This window comes from Petromyzon marinus, chromosome 9 (genome assembly GCF_048934315.1).
Source record: "Petromyzon marinus isolate PM22_M1 ecotype Great Lakes invasive population chromosome 9, UKy_Petmar_22M1.pri1.0, whole genome shotgun sequence".
Classification (NCBI taxonomy): Eukaryota; Metazoa; Chordata; class Hyperoartia; order Petromyzontiformes; family Petromyzontidae; genus Petromyzon; species Petromyzon marinus.
In genome coordinates, this window is record NC_133675.1 from 12,296,536 (window position 1) to 12,314,253 (window position 17,718).

The 17,718-nt window shown below is 47.0% G+C and overlaps 1 protein-coding gene across 1 annotated transcript in view; it reads left to right on the top strand.

Annotated features, from left to right (window-relative positions):
* The first annotated feature begins 209 nt into the window (after positions 1–209).
* LOC116940508 (protein shisa-like-2B) overlaps positions 210–17,718 on the top strand; it is a 47,494-nt gene continuing 29,985 nt past the window's right edge. Inside the window, exon 1 of the mRNA XM_032950421.2 lies at positions 210–396. Within this exon, the coding sequence (XP_032806312.1) occupies positions 246–396 (151 nt within the window). The 5' untranslated portion in view covers positions 210–245. The remainder of the gene's footprint in view (positions 397–17,718) is intronic.

A 17,718-nucleotide genomic window follows, 5' to 3' on the forward strand; every position in this document is an offset into this window, starting at 1 on the left:
TGAGAAACACAGAAGATCGCGAATGCGCTGGCGTGACCATCAATGGCACTAGCTAGTCGTCGTAAATATGCTTTGGGTAAAACACTGCGCCAGGCTCAAATGCTATGGAGTCCGGCAGCAGCAGAACTACGTATCTGTCAGAGTTAAAATCGTACATCACGGAGAGCCTTGTGTTGTGTTGGGGGGGGCGGGTGACGAGGTGGGGCTATTGGTGATGTGTTGAGTCGGCGTGGAGTGTGGCGGTGATGGCCCCCACCTCCGTGCCGGCGGGGGTGGAGCTGTCCATGGTGCCGAACGAGCGCGCGCGCTCGCCGCTTCACCATCGAAGCGAACGCAGAGCAGAAGTCAAGATGATCCCGTGCAGTCCAGAGCAGGCGCCCAGCAACGAAACCGTGGGTACGTGGCTTTGAGAGAAACGTCGCCACTCAAGAGAGATGAACGTTCGCGGCTTGACGCTGTACTTGTGATTTAACGGCCGCGAGAATTGCGTGCGTGGGTCTGTTTGAGCGTAATGCGCTACTTTATGCACCGCGCGATTCGGGAATGTATTTGTCCGGGTTGCTAACCGGTTGGGTCGATGTGCGTCTTTGACTTTTTTTTATGTTTGTCGTCATCGAAAAAAATGTGTATGTATATATTAATTAAGGAACTGCGTTGATTGTAGCAGAAATTTAAAAAAAACATACACTAACCACGTTATTTAAGCTACCTTACAATAGACGCAGACATTGGCGAGCGATTCCGGCAAGTGCCCCTTAATCAAGGTAGAAAAGGGACGGGGCAACTGCTTAACAGTTGTGATCTCCAAATTTGTCATTCAATACCTGCACTCTTGGAAGGGCCATTACCTGAAACGTTAGCCTGCAACAGTATATCATTTTCTGTTGTAAGGCAGTTTTAATGATGAACTTTTGAGTTGTTTTGATTTGTTTTTCTCTTTTAAAGCTAGTTTACATTGCTTAGCACAATGGGACTACAGTTATTATTTTCCTCCACTCGTAAATAATAGAATACAATATACAGCTATATCACATCAAAATGAAACCACATCTCCAGACGCTTCCAGAGGAGGAGCGTGGGGGGGGGGGCGGTAGATTTTACCTCTGGAACATGAACAAATGTGTCTCAAGTCTTGACTTGAACAAGGGTAGACTCTCAACTGCACAAAATTCAAAGTGAAAGAGAATTCCAGGCAGCAGGAGCAGAAGCTGAGAAGGAGCGACCTTATGGAGCAAAGGTTCACTGTGGGCTTCGTCAGGCGGAGAGTAAAGTGAGACGAGAGAGTAGAGGTGGACAGGGGCAGGACCATGAAGAACAAAGAAAAACCAACAATCACTGCAATCTTAAAATGAATCTCAGACTTGACAGGAAGTCAGTGAAGATAATGTACTACTGGGCTGATATGATCTTGTTTTCGTGTACAGGTGAGGATCCTCATCTGTAGCTTTAAAATAAGGGCATTTGGGAGACCATAGAAGAACGAGTTGCAGCAGTCCAGGCGGTGGAACCATAACATTTCATGTGTGGCCAATGCTATGCAGTTGCAGGTAGGAGGTCTCACAGACGTGGGATATGTGGTGGGTGAATCAAAGCTCAGGATCCCAACGTTGTGCACCCATTTTTGCCAACTTAATATTAGAGTCTAGGAGATGCATATTTTACTTGAAAACTTTAGGATCTCATGCTAGGATATTTTAATATGAAAAAAAGAGCCAAATCAGTCGGAAATTTCGTCAAGGTAGGCTTCAAGAGTGAATATTGTGGGTGGTTGACAGGAAACGATAAACACGTATTATATTCTACCTTTAAATTGTATTATTCTACCCAGTGGAAGCAGGTAAATTGAAAAAGCAGTGGAGTGAGGAGCCCTAAGGCACCCCATAATAGTATGCTTTTAGAGAGGAAGATTTACCCTAGAATGTGACATTGAAAGCACAAATTGATAGATAAGAACAAAACAAAGAGAATAAAGTTCCTGATGTGCCTATGTATTTCGCAAGGCACTGCAGAATAATGTCGTGGTCTTTAAGGTGTGGAATAGAGATGTGACATCAAGGAGAACCAGAGCGTAAGAGACGCACAATGGGCAGAGACTAGGAGGTCATTGACCATACGTACGTAAAAAAACCGTCTCTGTAAAATGGCCTTGTCGAAAACCAGACTGCACTGGATCTTAGAAACCATAGATTGCAAGCGCATTAGATATATAGCGATATTTTTTTATTTTATTTTTCAGAACCTTCCCGAGAAATTGGATATTCTGTAGATGTCAGGGTCGAGATGAGATTTCCTAAGTAGTTCAGTTCAGTTTATTTTGGTATAGCCCTGTGAGCCATCCGGCTCTTGAATCGGGTGCAACCAGAACAAACAAAAAACAAAAACACGAACAAGAAAACATCTTAAAGTGACTATGTGTGACTGTGCAAACAGAAAATCCATGGAAAAAACCAACAAAAATATTCCTTAAAAAAGCACCGTACACCAACGCTGGGTGCAAAAAATCCCAGTGGGATGCAAGTCAAACAACAACAACCACAAAAACTTAGATTAAGGCCATCAGTCTAACTCCGTACTACAACAAAACAAACATGTCCAAACCAAAAAACTTTTCCAAATCACTAAAATATAAAGCCATAATTGCAACGTAACAGTGATCACAAGGACTGTGACCGATTTTTTACAATAAACTACATAAATAACATGTAACACCAAACCCTAGAGCCATAGTTGGCTGCATGAGTTACTCCACAACAACAGAAGCATCGGTCGGAGTATCAAATTTTTCAATGCACCTTTAAGATCAGCACGCTAAATCAAAATACAGATAGTACTTTGCAGCGTCATCCGGAGCAAAACATTTATTTTATTTTACGCCAATGAATAGCAGTGGCAGCTAGGGGTGTACAACTCCTCTAGAGCAATTTTGAGAGAAGATCTCATTGGTAGCGATTAAAGTTGCAGTTTATTGGCAATAGCATTCCAGACTCTGGGGGCATCAATAGCAAAGGCTCTTTCTCCAGTTTTTGTACGGCAATAGGGAATGTGAAGCTGGTAAATGAGCAAAGACCTGAGGTCAAATTTGTTCTTTGAAACAGAGAGGAGATCCAGCAGGTAGTCTGCGGATTTTTTTGTAAGTACATCGTGAATAAATAAGATCTGGTGCACAAGCCGTCGAACATTAAGAGATGTTAAGTTTGACCCAATGTAGAGATCACAGTGGTGAGTCCTATATGGGCAGTTCAATGTAAATCTTAAGGCCGAGTGATAGATGGAATCAAGCTTCTTCAGTACAGTACTTGGGGCTGATTTATACACGATGTCACAGTAGTCAAGTAGAGGCAGTATGGTAGCTTTTATCAATTCCAAACGGAACATTGGGGGGAAGCAGTGCTTGTGTTGATACAGAAAACCAATTTTTAATTTGTCTTTTTACCAACATAATCAATGTGATCTTCAAAATTCAGTTTTGAATCCAGGATGACCCCAAGATACTTATAGATCTTGACTTGCTCTATTTGACAATTATTTAAGGAATGTAATTGGGGAAAAATAACTTCCTGCTTTAGTCCTGGTGAGCAGCATAGCACCTTGGTTTTGGAGGTATTCAGGACTAGTTTAGGAGCAACTAGCTGATTTTGTAGTTTGTTAAAATCACCCTGTAGCTGAGCAATCACGTCATCCGGAGAGCGACCAGCAGTAATCAGTATCGTGTCATCTGCAAAAAAATTTACCCTGGAATGATCCAGGTCAGTGCCCAAGTCATTGGCGTAAAGAGTGAACAAAAGGGGGCCGAGGATGAAACCCTGTGGAACCCCTTTTGTTATCTTAACACTGTTTGACCTCCAACCATCTGTGAATACAGTTTGGGTGCGAGAAAAGAGGTAATTTTGTAACCATTTTACTGCGTTTTCGGAAAAACCGAGGCAACTTAGTTTACTAAGCAGGGTGTTGTGGTCTACTGTATCAAAAGCTTTGGACAGGTCTAGAAAAAGACAGGCACAGTACTGCTTATTATCAAGGCTACTGTAAATGTGATTCAGAGAGTCTAATGCAGCAGACGTGGTGCTGTATTTTTTTTAGGAACCCAGATTGTTTTAGATGTAGTAGATTGTTGGTGGACAGGAAACTGCTAATTTGGTAGGTCAATAATTTTTCAAAAATTTTCATCAAGTATGGTGGTGACAGTGGATAATTTTAGTGCAAGGGACACAGTATGAGTAGAAAAGGCAGCATTAGCTACCGAGTAATGTATCTTACTGTAGTAGACAGGCAGTACAGCAAGACTCGTAAGGACACCGAATCAAGAATATAAATACTTCATGAGTTTGTAGATTATGTTGGTACAGTGAGGGAAAAAAGTATTTGATCCCCTGCTGATTTTGTACGTTTGCCCACTGACAAAGAAATGATCAGTCTATAAATTTAATGGTAGGTTTATTTGAACAGTGAGAGACAGAATAACAACAAAAAAAATCCAGAAAAACGCATGTCAAAAATGTTATAAATTGATTTGCATTTTAATGAGGGAAATAAGTAATTGACCCCTCTGCAAAAGATGACTTAGTACTTGGTGGCAAAACCCTTGTTGGAAATCACAGAGGTCAGACGTTTCTTGTAGTTGGCCACCAGGTTTGCACACATCTCAGGAGGGATTTTGTCCCACTCCTCTTTGCAGATCGTCTCCAAGTCATTAAGGTTTCGAGGCTGACGTTTGGCAACTCGAACCTTCAGCTCCCTCCACAGATTTTCTATGGGATTAAGGTCTGGAGACTGGCTTGGCCATTTCCAGGACCTTAATGTGCTTCTTCTTGAGCCACTCCTTTGTTGCCTTGGCCGTGTGTTTTGGGTCATTGTCATGCTGGAATACCCATCCACGACCCATTTTCAATGCCCTGGCTGAGGGAAGGAGGTTCTCACCCAAGATTTGACGGTAAATGGCCCCGTCCATCGTCCCTTTGATGCGGTGAAGTTTTCCTGTCCCCTTTGCAGAAAAACACCCCCAAAGCATCATGTTTCCACCTCCATGTTTGACAGTGGGGATGGTGTTCTTGGGGTCATATGCAGCATTCCTCCTCCTCTAAACACGGCGAGTTGAGTTGATGCCAAAGAGCTCCATTTTGGTCTCATCTGACCACAACGCTTTCACCCAGTTGTCCTCTGAATCATTCAGATATTCATTGGCAAACTTCAGACGGACATGTATACGTGCTTTCTTGAGCAGAGGGACTTTGCGGGCGCTGCAGGATTTCAATCCTTCACGGCGTAGTGTGTTACCAACTGTTTTCTTGGTGACTATGGTCCCAGCTGCCTTGAGATCATTGACAAGATCCTCCCGTGTAGTTCTGGGCTGATTCCTCACCGTTCTCATGATCATTGTAACTCCACGAGGTGAGATCTTGCATGGAGCTTCAGGCCGAGGGAGATTGACAGTTCTTTTGTGTTTCTTCCATTTGCGAATAACCGCACCAACTGTTGTCACCTTCTCACCAAGCTGCTTGGCAATGGTCTTGTAGCCCATTCCAGCCTTGTGTAGGTCTACAATATTGTCCCTGACATCCATGGAGAGCTCTTTGGTCTTGGCCATGGTGGAGAGTTTGGAATCTGATTGATTGCTTCTGTGGACAGGTGTCTTTTATATAGGTAACAAGCTGATATTCGGAGCACTCCCTTTAAGAGTGTGCTCCTAAACTCAGCTCGTTACCTGTATAAAAGACACCTGGGAGCCAGAAATCTTTCTGATTGAGAGGGGGTCAAATACTTATTTCCCTCATTAAAATGCAAATCAATTTATAAAATTTTTGACATGCGTTTTTCTGGATTTTGTTGTTGTTATTCTGTCTCTCACTGTTCAAATAAACCTACCATTAAAATTATAGACGGATCATTTCTTTGTCAGTGGGCAAACGTACAAAATCAGCAGGGGATCAAATACTTTTTTCCCTCATTGGAGGTCACTGCATGCACCCAGCGCTAGACAGCAGCGGCAGTGAAGGCGAACAATGGCAAAGCCAAATTGATGGCAACTCTGGCAGTCGGTGGCAAACAGCGTTGCTGATGCGCAGCAATGTCGGTGAAGCCAGAGGCAGGGTGGACACCCCCAGAGATATTTGAGAAAGAGTTGATGACGTCAGCACCGCTGGCACCCAGCAGCAATCAGAAGCACCATGGAGGCAGAGCGATGCCGCGTTAACGTCACATGCTGACAGGTCACCAAGCACGCAGCAGCACTGAATGACCCAGGCAACCACTACTTGCAAGCCCATCACGTAACAGTTAAAATGGAATTACATGGTAATCGGATTTTAAATAGTGAATGCATAATAATAAAAAAAACCATTCATAACATGTAAATCGGATTAAAATAAATACATGTTTGGTCACTTCACAAACACTCCTGTGAAGGTTTTCCTATATCCGGCGAAATGTTGGGATTATGGTCTGGGGTATGGAGACCGAACGGATGTATTTATTTTTTTCTGTGATGAACATTTTCTTGTTATGTGCATGTATTCATATTTCAAATTATTATTTGCTAAGTAGTAGGGTTTTGTTTTTGTATCACCTGAGTAAGGGACTTGCTAATTGATGTGCAGCGTTGTAGGATGGAATTGCATGAATGACGCTCTATAAAATGAAATTATTATTAAAGACAGAACTTTTTAAGAGAGAGCAGTGAGCAATAAGAGCAAACGTCGGTAGTGAAGAATATACCTGAGAGAGGAATATAACACAATAAATATAATATTATTTAGAATACATTAAATACATATCCAAACTGTAAATTAATGAGAAAACTATTGTGAATAATAAAAAAATAGGTGACAAGTTTAACGGGACTAAAATATAAAACAGCAAGAGACACTTGAGCAATATCAGAGACAGTACATGTAAGCATTGGAGACTGAAAAGATTCAACTAAACGAATCAAACTTAGAATAACAGCAAATTCTTAAAAACGTGAAAAGCAATAACCAGGTTATATATTGTTTCCAAAAGTATTATATTGAACAAACGATTCACGTACATATTCTTTGGGTTATTCGGTAAAGTCACGTAGATAGGTTCAAAGAAAATAACAAGAAATAACAAAAATCTTGATTTAAAGCTTTCGTGACTGCAGGAATCCATACTCTGTGGCTCTTTCGGTAAAGTCACGTAGGTAGAAAATAATAATAGATCGCTTGTGTTGCGATCGAAACGTCGTGATATATATATATTTTTAAAAATTCTACCTACGTGACTTTACAGAAAGAACCGAATAGTGTAGGCACAGACACTTTAGGGTTTTCGTGATGTACGCAGGAGGAAGCGGAAGACGAGCACGACATATATACATTCTGGTTGGCTATCATTTATTCCGTGCACGTATAATCAGCTACAATGTTTAACACGTAGGCTTTCGCGACCAATATCATCCATAATAGTGTTTTTTGGGTTCACGTGATCTAACCCCTCCCCCCCCAAAAAAAAACCACTCTTATGAATCAGTTACAATGTTTAATTGAAAAGTGGTTGCACCGTTCCACCCCCATTATTATATCAACTAATTTAGGACGACGAAATACAAGAACAATAGCGAGGTCAAGAGCTGTGTAAATGATTACTAATGATGCATGTGTAGTGTTGTGAAGACGAATAAACCTCTTAGGAGGCACACTGTTTATTGTTATTCCTTCCTTATGCAGTCCTTAACACACACAGAGGGGTATACGGTCCCCTCACCGGATACCCTAAGGATGTAGAGCCTCCAGACTCAGCGTAACCTATACACAGATCTTCTTGATACCTAAAGATGTACAGCCTCCTAGCTTGGCAGGACTTGCACGTCTATCGCTAACCTTCTTGATACCTAAGGAGGTACAGCCTCCTAACTTGGCGGGACTTACACGTCTACCGCTACCCTATCCCAGAGTCCTCCGGCTGGGACCTAGGGGAGGCTATCTGACCTACCGCTGGCCCGGTGGGTCTTGACCACTGGATACGCCGAGCCTTAGCCCTCAGAAGGGCTGGAAGGCTGGTCCAGGGTCCTAGCTAGTCTTCAGCCCGGGCTTCGGTCTTCGTGTAGGGAGAGAACTCCCCGAGCTCTCCGCGGTCACCCTTCTTATACTCGTTTGTGGCCAGGTATAACCAATCCCACATTCCCACGTGGAACTAGCTGATTGGTTCTCCCAAAACTGTGGCTACGATCCACTTCACCTCGTCTGACCCCAACCGTTATGTACACAGAGGTAACGCTGCACTGCCCCCTTGATACCTGGTGGCAAAGCAGGTTACTGAACAGTGCGTGGATAACACCTCTACATTGCCTCCTCCTTCGGAAGCTCCAGCCGTCCCGGCTGCAACAATGCGAAACTTGAAATGCAACGACGAATTGTGAGTGTGCCTCACGAACAACAAGAACAAGAGAAAAACCCATATAAATACCCCCCTAACAACATAATATATATACAAGGCAATAGAGCAGGCGGCGAGTGTATTAAACCTGATTAGGAACCGGGAACGTGTCCGCAAGCAAGCGAACATCATAAAAAACGGCGAGATTTAGCGCGCGTGTGTTTCGCGGGGCCATCGTAGGGGATGGTAGGCTTCGTCGGCGGCACAAGAGGAGGAGGAGGATGAACAAGAGCATCTGGTGGGTCTTGAGGCATCTCCACGGGGACACCTGATGCTCCATGGTACATTGAGGCCGAATGTGGCCTGCACGGAGCCGTCACTCCCGTGTCATCTATAGGAGGAATGACATGCCTGCGCTGTGGGTTAGGCACTAACAGGGCAACATCTGGCTCATCGGACGCGTCGCACACTTGGCCCCCGTGTTGTGTCTGTTGTGGAGGGACGCGCGGCGTGACGACGGTTTTCAACCGAGAGGGGTGAACGAACCAGCGACGCCGTCCCCAGCGAATTTTAACACATTGGGGACGCAGGACCTCCATTACCTCTACCGGACCCTCCCATGGCCTGAGGAGTTTTGCCGATGTGGACATCGGCACCTGGGGGCAGGTAAGCCATGCCCTGTCTTCCGGTGCCCACCGATGCGTGGACGTTCGAGGGTCATGCAGTCTCAAATTCGCTCGTTGGCGGGAAGCCGAATTCTCAATGGCAGCCTCCCGTGCCTCGGCCAACTTACGGAGGCTAAATCGCAAGTGGTCAACGAGCCTGGATTTCTGCGGTGGCTGTTCAATCTCCAGCCGAACGTCGGTGTGAGGAAAGGCATCCCTGCCGTACATTAAAAAGAACGGGGAAAATCCCGTCGCCGCGTGAGGTGCCATGTGGTATGCGGCGAGGACCCCTGGAACCTGCAAGTCCCAATGGAGGTGGGATTCATCGACCTGATGGCATAACATAGCGGTGAAAGTTCTATGCAGGCACTCCACCATGCCGTCGGCTTTGTGCCAAACAGGCGGCACACATAATTCAGCAGGACTCCTGAAAAATTTCTTCCCTGATCGATCAGCAACTGTTCTGGTGCGCCCTTTTCCAGGATGTAGCCCTGAACAAAGGCGTCCACAACGGCCACTGCCGACTGGTTGGGGAGGGCCCAGGCCATAGGCCACCGCGTAAAGTACTCTACCCCAACCAGAAGGTACTTATTACCCTGTGGCGTAGTAGGAAAAGGGCCCAAAATATCGAGAGCCACCAACTCGTTTATACGAGACACTGAAATGGGTTGCAAGGGCGGACATAGGCGGCGGTTTACGTTGCGCGAAGTGGGTGCACCCCAGCAGAATGTCGGATACATCGCGCAGCATGCCCGTTCAGAAAAAATTGCAACCGCAACAACCCAATGGTTTTATGGACACCCAGGTGTAACAAGCGCTCGTGCGCTGCCCATGCGGCTTTACATCGCAAGGCGGAGGGCACGACGATTTCGTGTTGACATGAGTCAGCATCCCAATGCATCAGTAAACTGCGTTTCATGACAAATGAATTAAATTTGCCCTGTCTTGGAGCCGCATTATTCGCGTGATGACGCAACCGCAACAACGACATGTCGTCGCTCTGGTGCCGAACCCATTCGGCCAAAGTCAGCCCCAGCAAGTCGTCACTGGCCGTTGGATCCGCGTGATCCAACATTGGCGCGAGAGGCGACGGGAAGCGCGGCGGACATCGTTTCGAGAGGCGCGACCTGCGCAGGCAGTGCCGGCTTACAACGGCCTGAGCCCAAAAAGCACGCACATTTTTGAGCCGGTCGGAGGCGAGTCAACGCATCGGCATTTGTATGTTGTCCACCCTTACGGTAAGTAACATTGAAATCGTAGTCCTGAAGGACTTCGAGCCACCGAGAAAGCTGGCCAGACGGTTGATCAACCCATAGAGCGTACTGCAATGCCGAATGATCAGAACGCACGGTGAATTGCTGACCATGCAGGTACGGCCTGTATTGCTGAATGAAAGAGACAATGGCCAGCAGCTCGCGTCGGGTAACACAGTACCTCTGTTCAGCAGGGGACAAGACTCTGCTACAATAGGCAACGACCCTTTCAATGCCATTGACCTTTTGAGACGGAACACCCCCAATCCCCGTGTTGCTAGCATCGGTGTCCAACACGAATGGTACGGAAAAATCGGGGTATGCAAGGGACGGTACCGTCACGAGTGCGTTCCGCAAGGAGTCGAATGTGGCCTGTTTCGCGTCTCCCCAATGAAACATCACCCCTTTGGACGTAAGGGCATGAAGCTGTTTGGCAATCGTCGCGAAGCCAGCAACAAAACGGCGGTAGTATGACGCAAAACCAATAAAACTGCGAACATCGCCCGCAGATGTAGGGGTCGGCCATTGGCGAACGCATTTGGTTTTTTCAGGGTCTGTAGAGATTCCTGAGCGGCTGACTATGTGGCCCAGATAGCGCACAGACTCATGCAGAAGGTGACACTTCTGCGGCTTGAATTTTAAGTTAGCGGCCCACATTTTCAAGAAGACAGCACGCAATCGTTCGATGTGTTCACCGAACGTGCGGCTAAAGATGATAACGTCGTCAAGATATATGAGACATGAGTCCCACTGGAGCCCAGCGAGGACCAGCTTCATGAGCCTCTGGAACGTCGCTGGGGCTGAGTGGAGACCCATGGGCAATCTTTTAAACTCGAAAAGGCCCTGTGGTGTCCGAAAAGCAGTCTTAGGTTTTGACGCTTCGTCGAGCGGGAGTTTCCAAAACCCCGACAGAAGGTCCAAAGTGGAGAAATAATGCGCCCCTGCAAGGGCATCCAATGACTCGTCCATACGAGGGAGAGGGTAGGTGTCAGCTACCGAGATTTTATTTAGGCGCCGGAAATCAACGCAAAAACGAAGACTGCCATCGTGCTTTTTGACCAGCACTATTGGAGCACCCCAGGGACTAGTGGAGGGAGAAATGATATCGGCCTCCAGCATGTCATCCACAGCCGATTTAACATGCTGTTTCTCTGCCGGGCTAAGCCGAAACGGGTTTTGTCGAATAGGGGCAGCGTCACCAGTATCAATGTGGTGACGCAGCAGCTTGGTGCAGCCAATATCAAATTTAGATTTACTGAATACATCAGAAAATTCTCGCAGAAGAGTTTGCAATTTAATTTGCTGCGAACCAGACAGATTACCTGTGTCTGCGCAAAGCGCGTCCAACCATTCCTCATCCGATTCGGAAGGAGGTGGAACCCGTGGCGTGTCACGCACGTGTCCCACTACTCCGGTTCCCAGGGGCACCGGGGTCGCGTGGGCGAGCACAGTTCCTTGCGGAATGATGGTTGTGGACAATCCGACATTCAAAACCTGCAAGAACGGTGCCCTGTCAGCTGCTACGAGGGTCTGTGCAGCCACCAAATCTAACCCCTTAGCAGCTGTGTTTGAAGGTCCCAGCACAATGCCATGTTCCGAGGCATCCAGGGCTAGTGTTTTTTTTGCGCAAGGGCATGAGCATTTGTGTCCCTGGCGGAATGCGGACTGTGCTAGCGACGAATGCCTGCACCGAGGCATTTGCCATGCGCGGATGTGAGGGTATGGGCAGGAATGTCATCCGTCGACCTAACGGGAGTTCGATGCAGCCTTGATCTACAAGGATCTTAATAGGCATTTTCGCGAGAAAGTCAGTGCCTAACAAACACAGCACGGCGAGGGAAGAAGAGACCAAAATAGGCCCTGCCAATTAATGTCACCAATCTAAATTTGCGCACGAATTTGCCCAATAATGCCCAGCGAACTTCCATTAGCGGCGAAACACGGGATAGAAACCCGTTCCAAGGGGCGGCATCATACGGGCAGTATATTATAAATCAAATCCGAAATGATCGTAGCCGACGCACCAGTATCAACCAATACACGGAATTCCATACCCTCGATCGATCCGACAACCGCGGATGAACCTGCCGTCGCCGCGACTACCCTATGGGCCAACTCAGACCACTGCCCAGGTCCAAGTTGCCGCTAAGAATCGCTGGAACACCCCCCATCATACGCCGAATCGCGAGCCTTCCTTATGGTGCATTGCGGTGTGTATGGTATGAATGAGGGCCGAGAGTGAGAGGCGTCGCGACTTGCCTGATTGTGCCGCGATGCCGTGGGCGTCCTGTAGTCCTGGCCTCGGGATGCGGAGGGGCGTCGTCGAGGCGCACGGCACTCGGAGGAGATGTGGCCTCGTCGGCCACAGTTGAAACACGTTATGTCGCCGCATGGAGGAGGCCATCCCCGCTGTTGGTCGTCGCAGCGACCAGCGTGGTCGGACGATCGCCGGCCGGTTGACCTGGTCGCCATGAAAGCCCGGTCGGGGGAGAACTCAGTGTCCCTGCTGGCAGGCTCCGATGTCGAAGCTGAGGCGGCGATGGTCGATTCCGTGTGGAGAAGTAGATGTGCGTGGATGCTCTGAGTGGCTCGTAGCGAGCACATACTGTCGTCATCCACCGCTTGGATGACGATGCGCAGCTCGCGCGCCAGTTCCAGCATTTCCTGGAGGACGATAGCGTCGATGGACTCGTCGTCCATGTGAGGGTAACCCGCTCTTGCCATCGCGAGTAGGGTGGTCCGGAACGCCAACGGAGACTCCTTAGGGTGGCGTCGCCTGTCGTAAAATCGGCTGCGGACGTCAGACGGAGGCCTGTAGACGTCGGACATCTGTCGGAGGGCCGATTGCAGAGTCGCCCTTTGTTGCCTGGGGATGGTGAGGAGCGAGGCGAGAGCGTCGTCGTCCAGAGTGGCCGGTAGCGCTCGGAGCGCCTGTGCGTCCGACCAGCCCATCATTTCTTGGTGGCTCAGGAAGCGACGCTGGAACGACGCCCAGTCGCACCCTGCAGACGCGAATTCCCGAAAGATGGGCAGGCGCTGTTGAAGGGTGGACGTCGTCTCCTCCTCAGCCTGCACCGTCTCGAGCCGGAGATCGGTGATTGCCTGGCCGATAGCGTCTACTGTACCCTGTCGGTACAGTGATGATGCGGCGTCCACTGAGTATCTTGAATTTACAGCGTCGCGCGCTGATGATGCAGCGGATTGCGATTGGCCCCCAGCAACCCCAGGATGCCCCTGGCTTCTGCTTCTGGCGGGACCACGTGGTTCCTCGGGGGGAAAGTCAAAATGTTCGCCTTGGCCGATGGCGGGAACATCCGCCGGCGGCTGATTTGATCCGCCCGTGACCTCCGAGTTGATCTCGTCGAGAATGGAGGCTGGGGCATGTAGAAGTTGGGCGAGGCGGCCATGTGCTGCCCGGAGTCCGTCCCCCATGGCAGGAGGAGCGACCGGCTGTTGAATCGGTGGCTGGGCGGTTGTCAACGCGCCGGCATTCTCAGCGGAGTTGGCGGTTCCCGCAGGTAAGTCAGATTTTTCTTCATTCTGACTTCGCACGTGGGCCGAACTTGTTTCCATTATCAACCACTTCTGACTCCAGTTGTAGTGTTGTAAAGACGAATAAACTTCTTAGGAGGCACACTCTGTTTATTGTTATTCCTTCCTTATGCAGTCCTTAACACACACAAAGGGGGATACGGTCCCTTCACCCGATACCCTAAGGAGGTACAGCCTCTGGATTCAGCGTAACCTACACACAGATCTTCTTGATACCTAAAGAGGTACAGCCTCCTAGCTTGGCGGGACTTGCACGTCTACCGCTACCCTATCCCAGAGTCCTCTGGCTGGGACCTAGGGGTGGCTATCTGACCCACCGCTGGCCCGGTGGGTCCTGACCACTGGATACGGCGAGCCTTAGCCCTCAGAAGGGCTGGAAGGCTGGTCCAGGGTCCTAGCTAGTCTTCAGCCCGGGCTTCGGTCTTCGTGTAGGGAGAGAACTCCCCGAGCTCTCCGCAGAGACCCTTCCTATACTCGTTTGTGGCTAGGTACAACCAATCCCACATTCCCACGTGGAACTGTCTGATTGGTTCTTACCAAACTGTGGCTACGATCCACTTCACCTGGTCTGACCCCAACCGTTATGTACACCGAGGTAACGCTGCACTGCCCCCTTGATACCTGGTGGCAATGCAGGTTACTGAACAGTTCGTGGTTAACACCGCTACACATGTGATGTGAGGAGTTGTTGTCGATTGCGGCAAGAGCTTTATTTAAGTGACGCTGAGCTTTACTCACACATCGGAAGGTTCCGCTTTGTGAATTATACAATTACCCCCTTTGTTGAGCGGCAAGGTGTTGCGACTTAATGTTAAGAACCTACAAATAGGCTTCAGTAATGCACCTTGAGGAAGTAATCTGGTCGCCGCTTGAATGTTTGAAAACCTATTTAAATGAAGAGGTACCTTGAACGTTCTATTCATGTTGCTGCAATTATTGAAAACTCTCTCATTATGAGTACAAGACATAGCACTGAGACAGAGGGTATTTTACATCAGATACATTGTGCGCAATAAGAGCTGCTCCCTAAAAACCAATATGCAGTTAAAAAGTTGTGGTTGCCAGTACAATTCATCTCTTTGCCTTATTTGTGATTAAAACTCATTGATGCGCCTGCCATAAATGTGTGGGGGTTGAATGCGATTATGCACGCGAGGTTCACTCTAACAAGAAAACCAAAGTATACACTATGCCTGCACTAGATTGTGGGTTTCCACCTTCTGGATATCATAGACTGCGTGAAAATCATGGATAAATATCTTGCACTTCCGTAGCGTTGGGATAAAATGCATTAATAATAGATGAGGTCACCTGAATCCAATCCACAAAATGAAGTTTACATACAATATACATTGCATACGTCGATTCCTCTAGCTATTTCTTTACATTATTTTTACATGCGAATACACATTCTGAACGTGGTGTACATGTTGTGCATGCATCGTCGTTTGTTCGGACTCTGTGTGCCAGGTATTTCCAACTGCTTGCTGTTGTTACTCTTGGCCTTGTAAGAGATGCAACTATTCTGCAATGTACCAAAACCATCTTTCTTTGTACACCTACTGAATTACTTTCTGTTATTTATCCTTGAGTGAAGTACATTGTGATCATGACTGATACATATTGTAGAAACATAGCAGAATAATCGAATATTCATGTAGGCGTTGATTGTTATTGTATTAGGCCGAACTAAACCATATATGTTGTACCTTTAAATGTTCAAGTGCTCAGTTATGGGTCTGCAGCATCTCCATAAAACATGGCAGATGTCAATACATTCATATTTAAATGGCCTCATTATCCAGACATACACGCAATCTATTCACGTGCCAAAAACTAAGAATCAGTAATAATCAATTTTGTTTGTTTATTTTGTTGTTAAAAGAGCTAAATAATTGTTTATTGCTGCAGTGCTTGGTCAGTGAAAACGTCTTATAAATCTGCACTTGCATTTTGCATACTGATTTACTGATATTCGTTAAGTATATGATGGAAACATTTTAACAAGTGCTCATTATGGTGTCGCAATGTATATTTAGCAATTGCTCTTAATAGTCATCGTAAAGATGTTGACTATGAAATCGAAGCAATGCCATTTTTTATATCTCTGAGGACAACACGCATAATGATAACTTTCCTGCAACTTATTTTGATGAGATGTCAATAATTTTGTCCCTGTGTACTGTAGTGGCCACACACGGTGGATTCCCACTCTATGGGTCTTGCAATAGTAATACTTTCCCACACTTTGGAAGGAGCAGTCCGTGTAATTGTCGAAATCTCTTAGATTGAGGCGCCCAGGGGAACTTATTAATAATACACATACTACACCGTATGTATGAGGAGGCTGAAGTTGGGTGGGATCATAAGTGTTAATCACTGAATCAGCGGATTAAGGAATTGTGTAGGGTGTGTGTGCACACATATTCTGAAAATGTCTGAGGTCAAAAATGTCATTCTGTACGAGGCCTTACTCCAAGGTGTTAGGCCAATTGCGTCTCAGTCAACACTCCCGAGAAGAGACTGCAATGGAATGAGCCCAATACACTGACTTGGCCCACACCAGGCATGCAGTCTAACACGTAGCCATTCACGACCAATATTATTCACAATAGGTTTGTGGGTGAGATCGCATGAATGTAAATGTGTTGTTAAAATCGCCACCACCCAACAGCCGATTAGTAAGGTCTGTCACGTACTAATAATTAATTGGCATGTTTTGTTTACGTGATAAACTTTACTAATTGGCTGTCGGGTGGTGGGTTTAACGACACATTTATATATTTACCAGGCGAGCAATGAACTAAGAAACGAAGCCTACCTCTGCACCACCCGGCTCCCATAGCAACTGGGCATGCAACAATACATCCATGGAGATGTTAAAATAAATTGTCGTAATTAGGGGACATATTCTCTTGTTTTGATGTTTTTAGAATAATTAGTATTGTTGTTTTTACACGTTGCTCCCTGCTTCAGCCTCAATGTAACAGCGGAATATAATTTGGATATCATTTACATATACCATAGATAATACATTATTATTACATTTGATGTGTGTGTTATGAATCGATCTTAATTTGTAAGAATTGATATTAATTTCATCAACAGCTTGACCATTGTACATCGAATAACTTTCCCCGTCTGATGCTACGGTAGTGTTTATAATGACGAATAAACTTCTTATGAGGCACACTCTGTTTATTGTAATACTTCTCTTACACAGTCCTTAACACACAGAGGGGTATACGGTCCCCTCACCCGATACCCTAAGAAGGTACAGCCTCCGGACTTAGCGGGACCTACACACAGGTCTCTTGCTAACCTAAGGAGGTACAGCCTCTTATCTTGGCAGGACTTACTCACACGTCTACCGCTATCCTAGAGTCCTCCGGCTGGGATCTAGGGGAGGCTATCTGACCCACCGCTGGCCTGGCGGGTCTTGACCACTGGATACGCCGAGCCTTAGCCCTCAGAAGGGCTGGAAGGCTGGTCCAGGGTCCTGGCTATCTTCAGCCCAGGCTTCAGTCTTCGTGTAGGGAGAGAACTCCCCGCGCTCTGCGCGCTCACCCTTCTTATAACCGTTTGTGGCCAGGTGTAACCAATCCCACATTCCCACGTGGAACTGTCTGATTGGTTCTTACCAAATTGTGGCTACGATCCACTTCACTTCGTCTGACCCCAACCGTTATGTACACAGAGGTAACGCTGCACTGCCCCTTTGATACCTAGTGGCAATGCAGGTTACCGAACAGTGAGTAGTTAACGACTCTTCACTACTGTAGCTATAGCAGTGAAAAATGAAAGGGACAAAAAGTGTGCTTTTGAGGACAGGGTCGAGGCTGGCGATTGGAGATTAATGTCCCTCATCAGTGATCCCTTGACACGAGGTACATAGAAAACGGCACTTGTCCTCC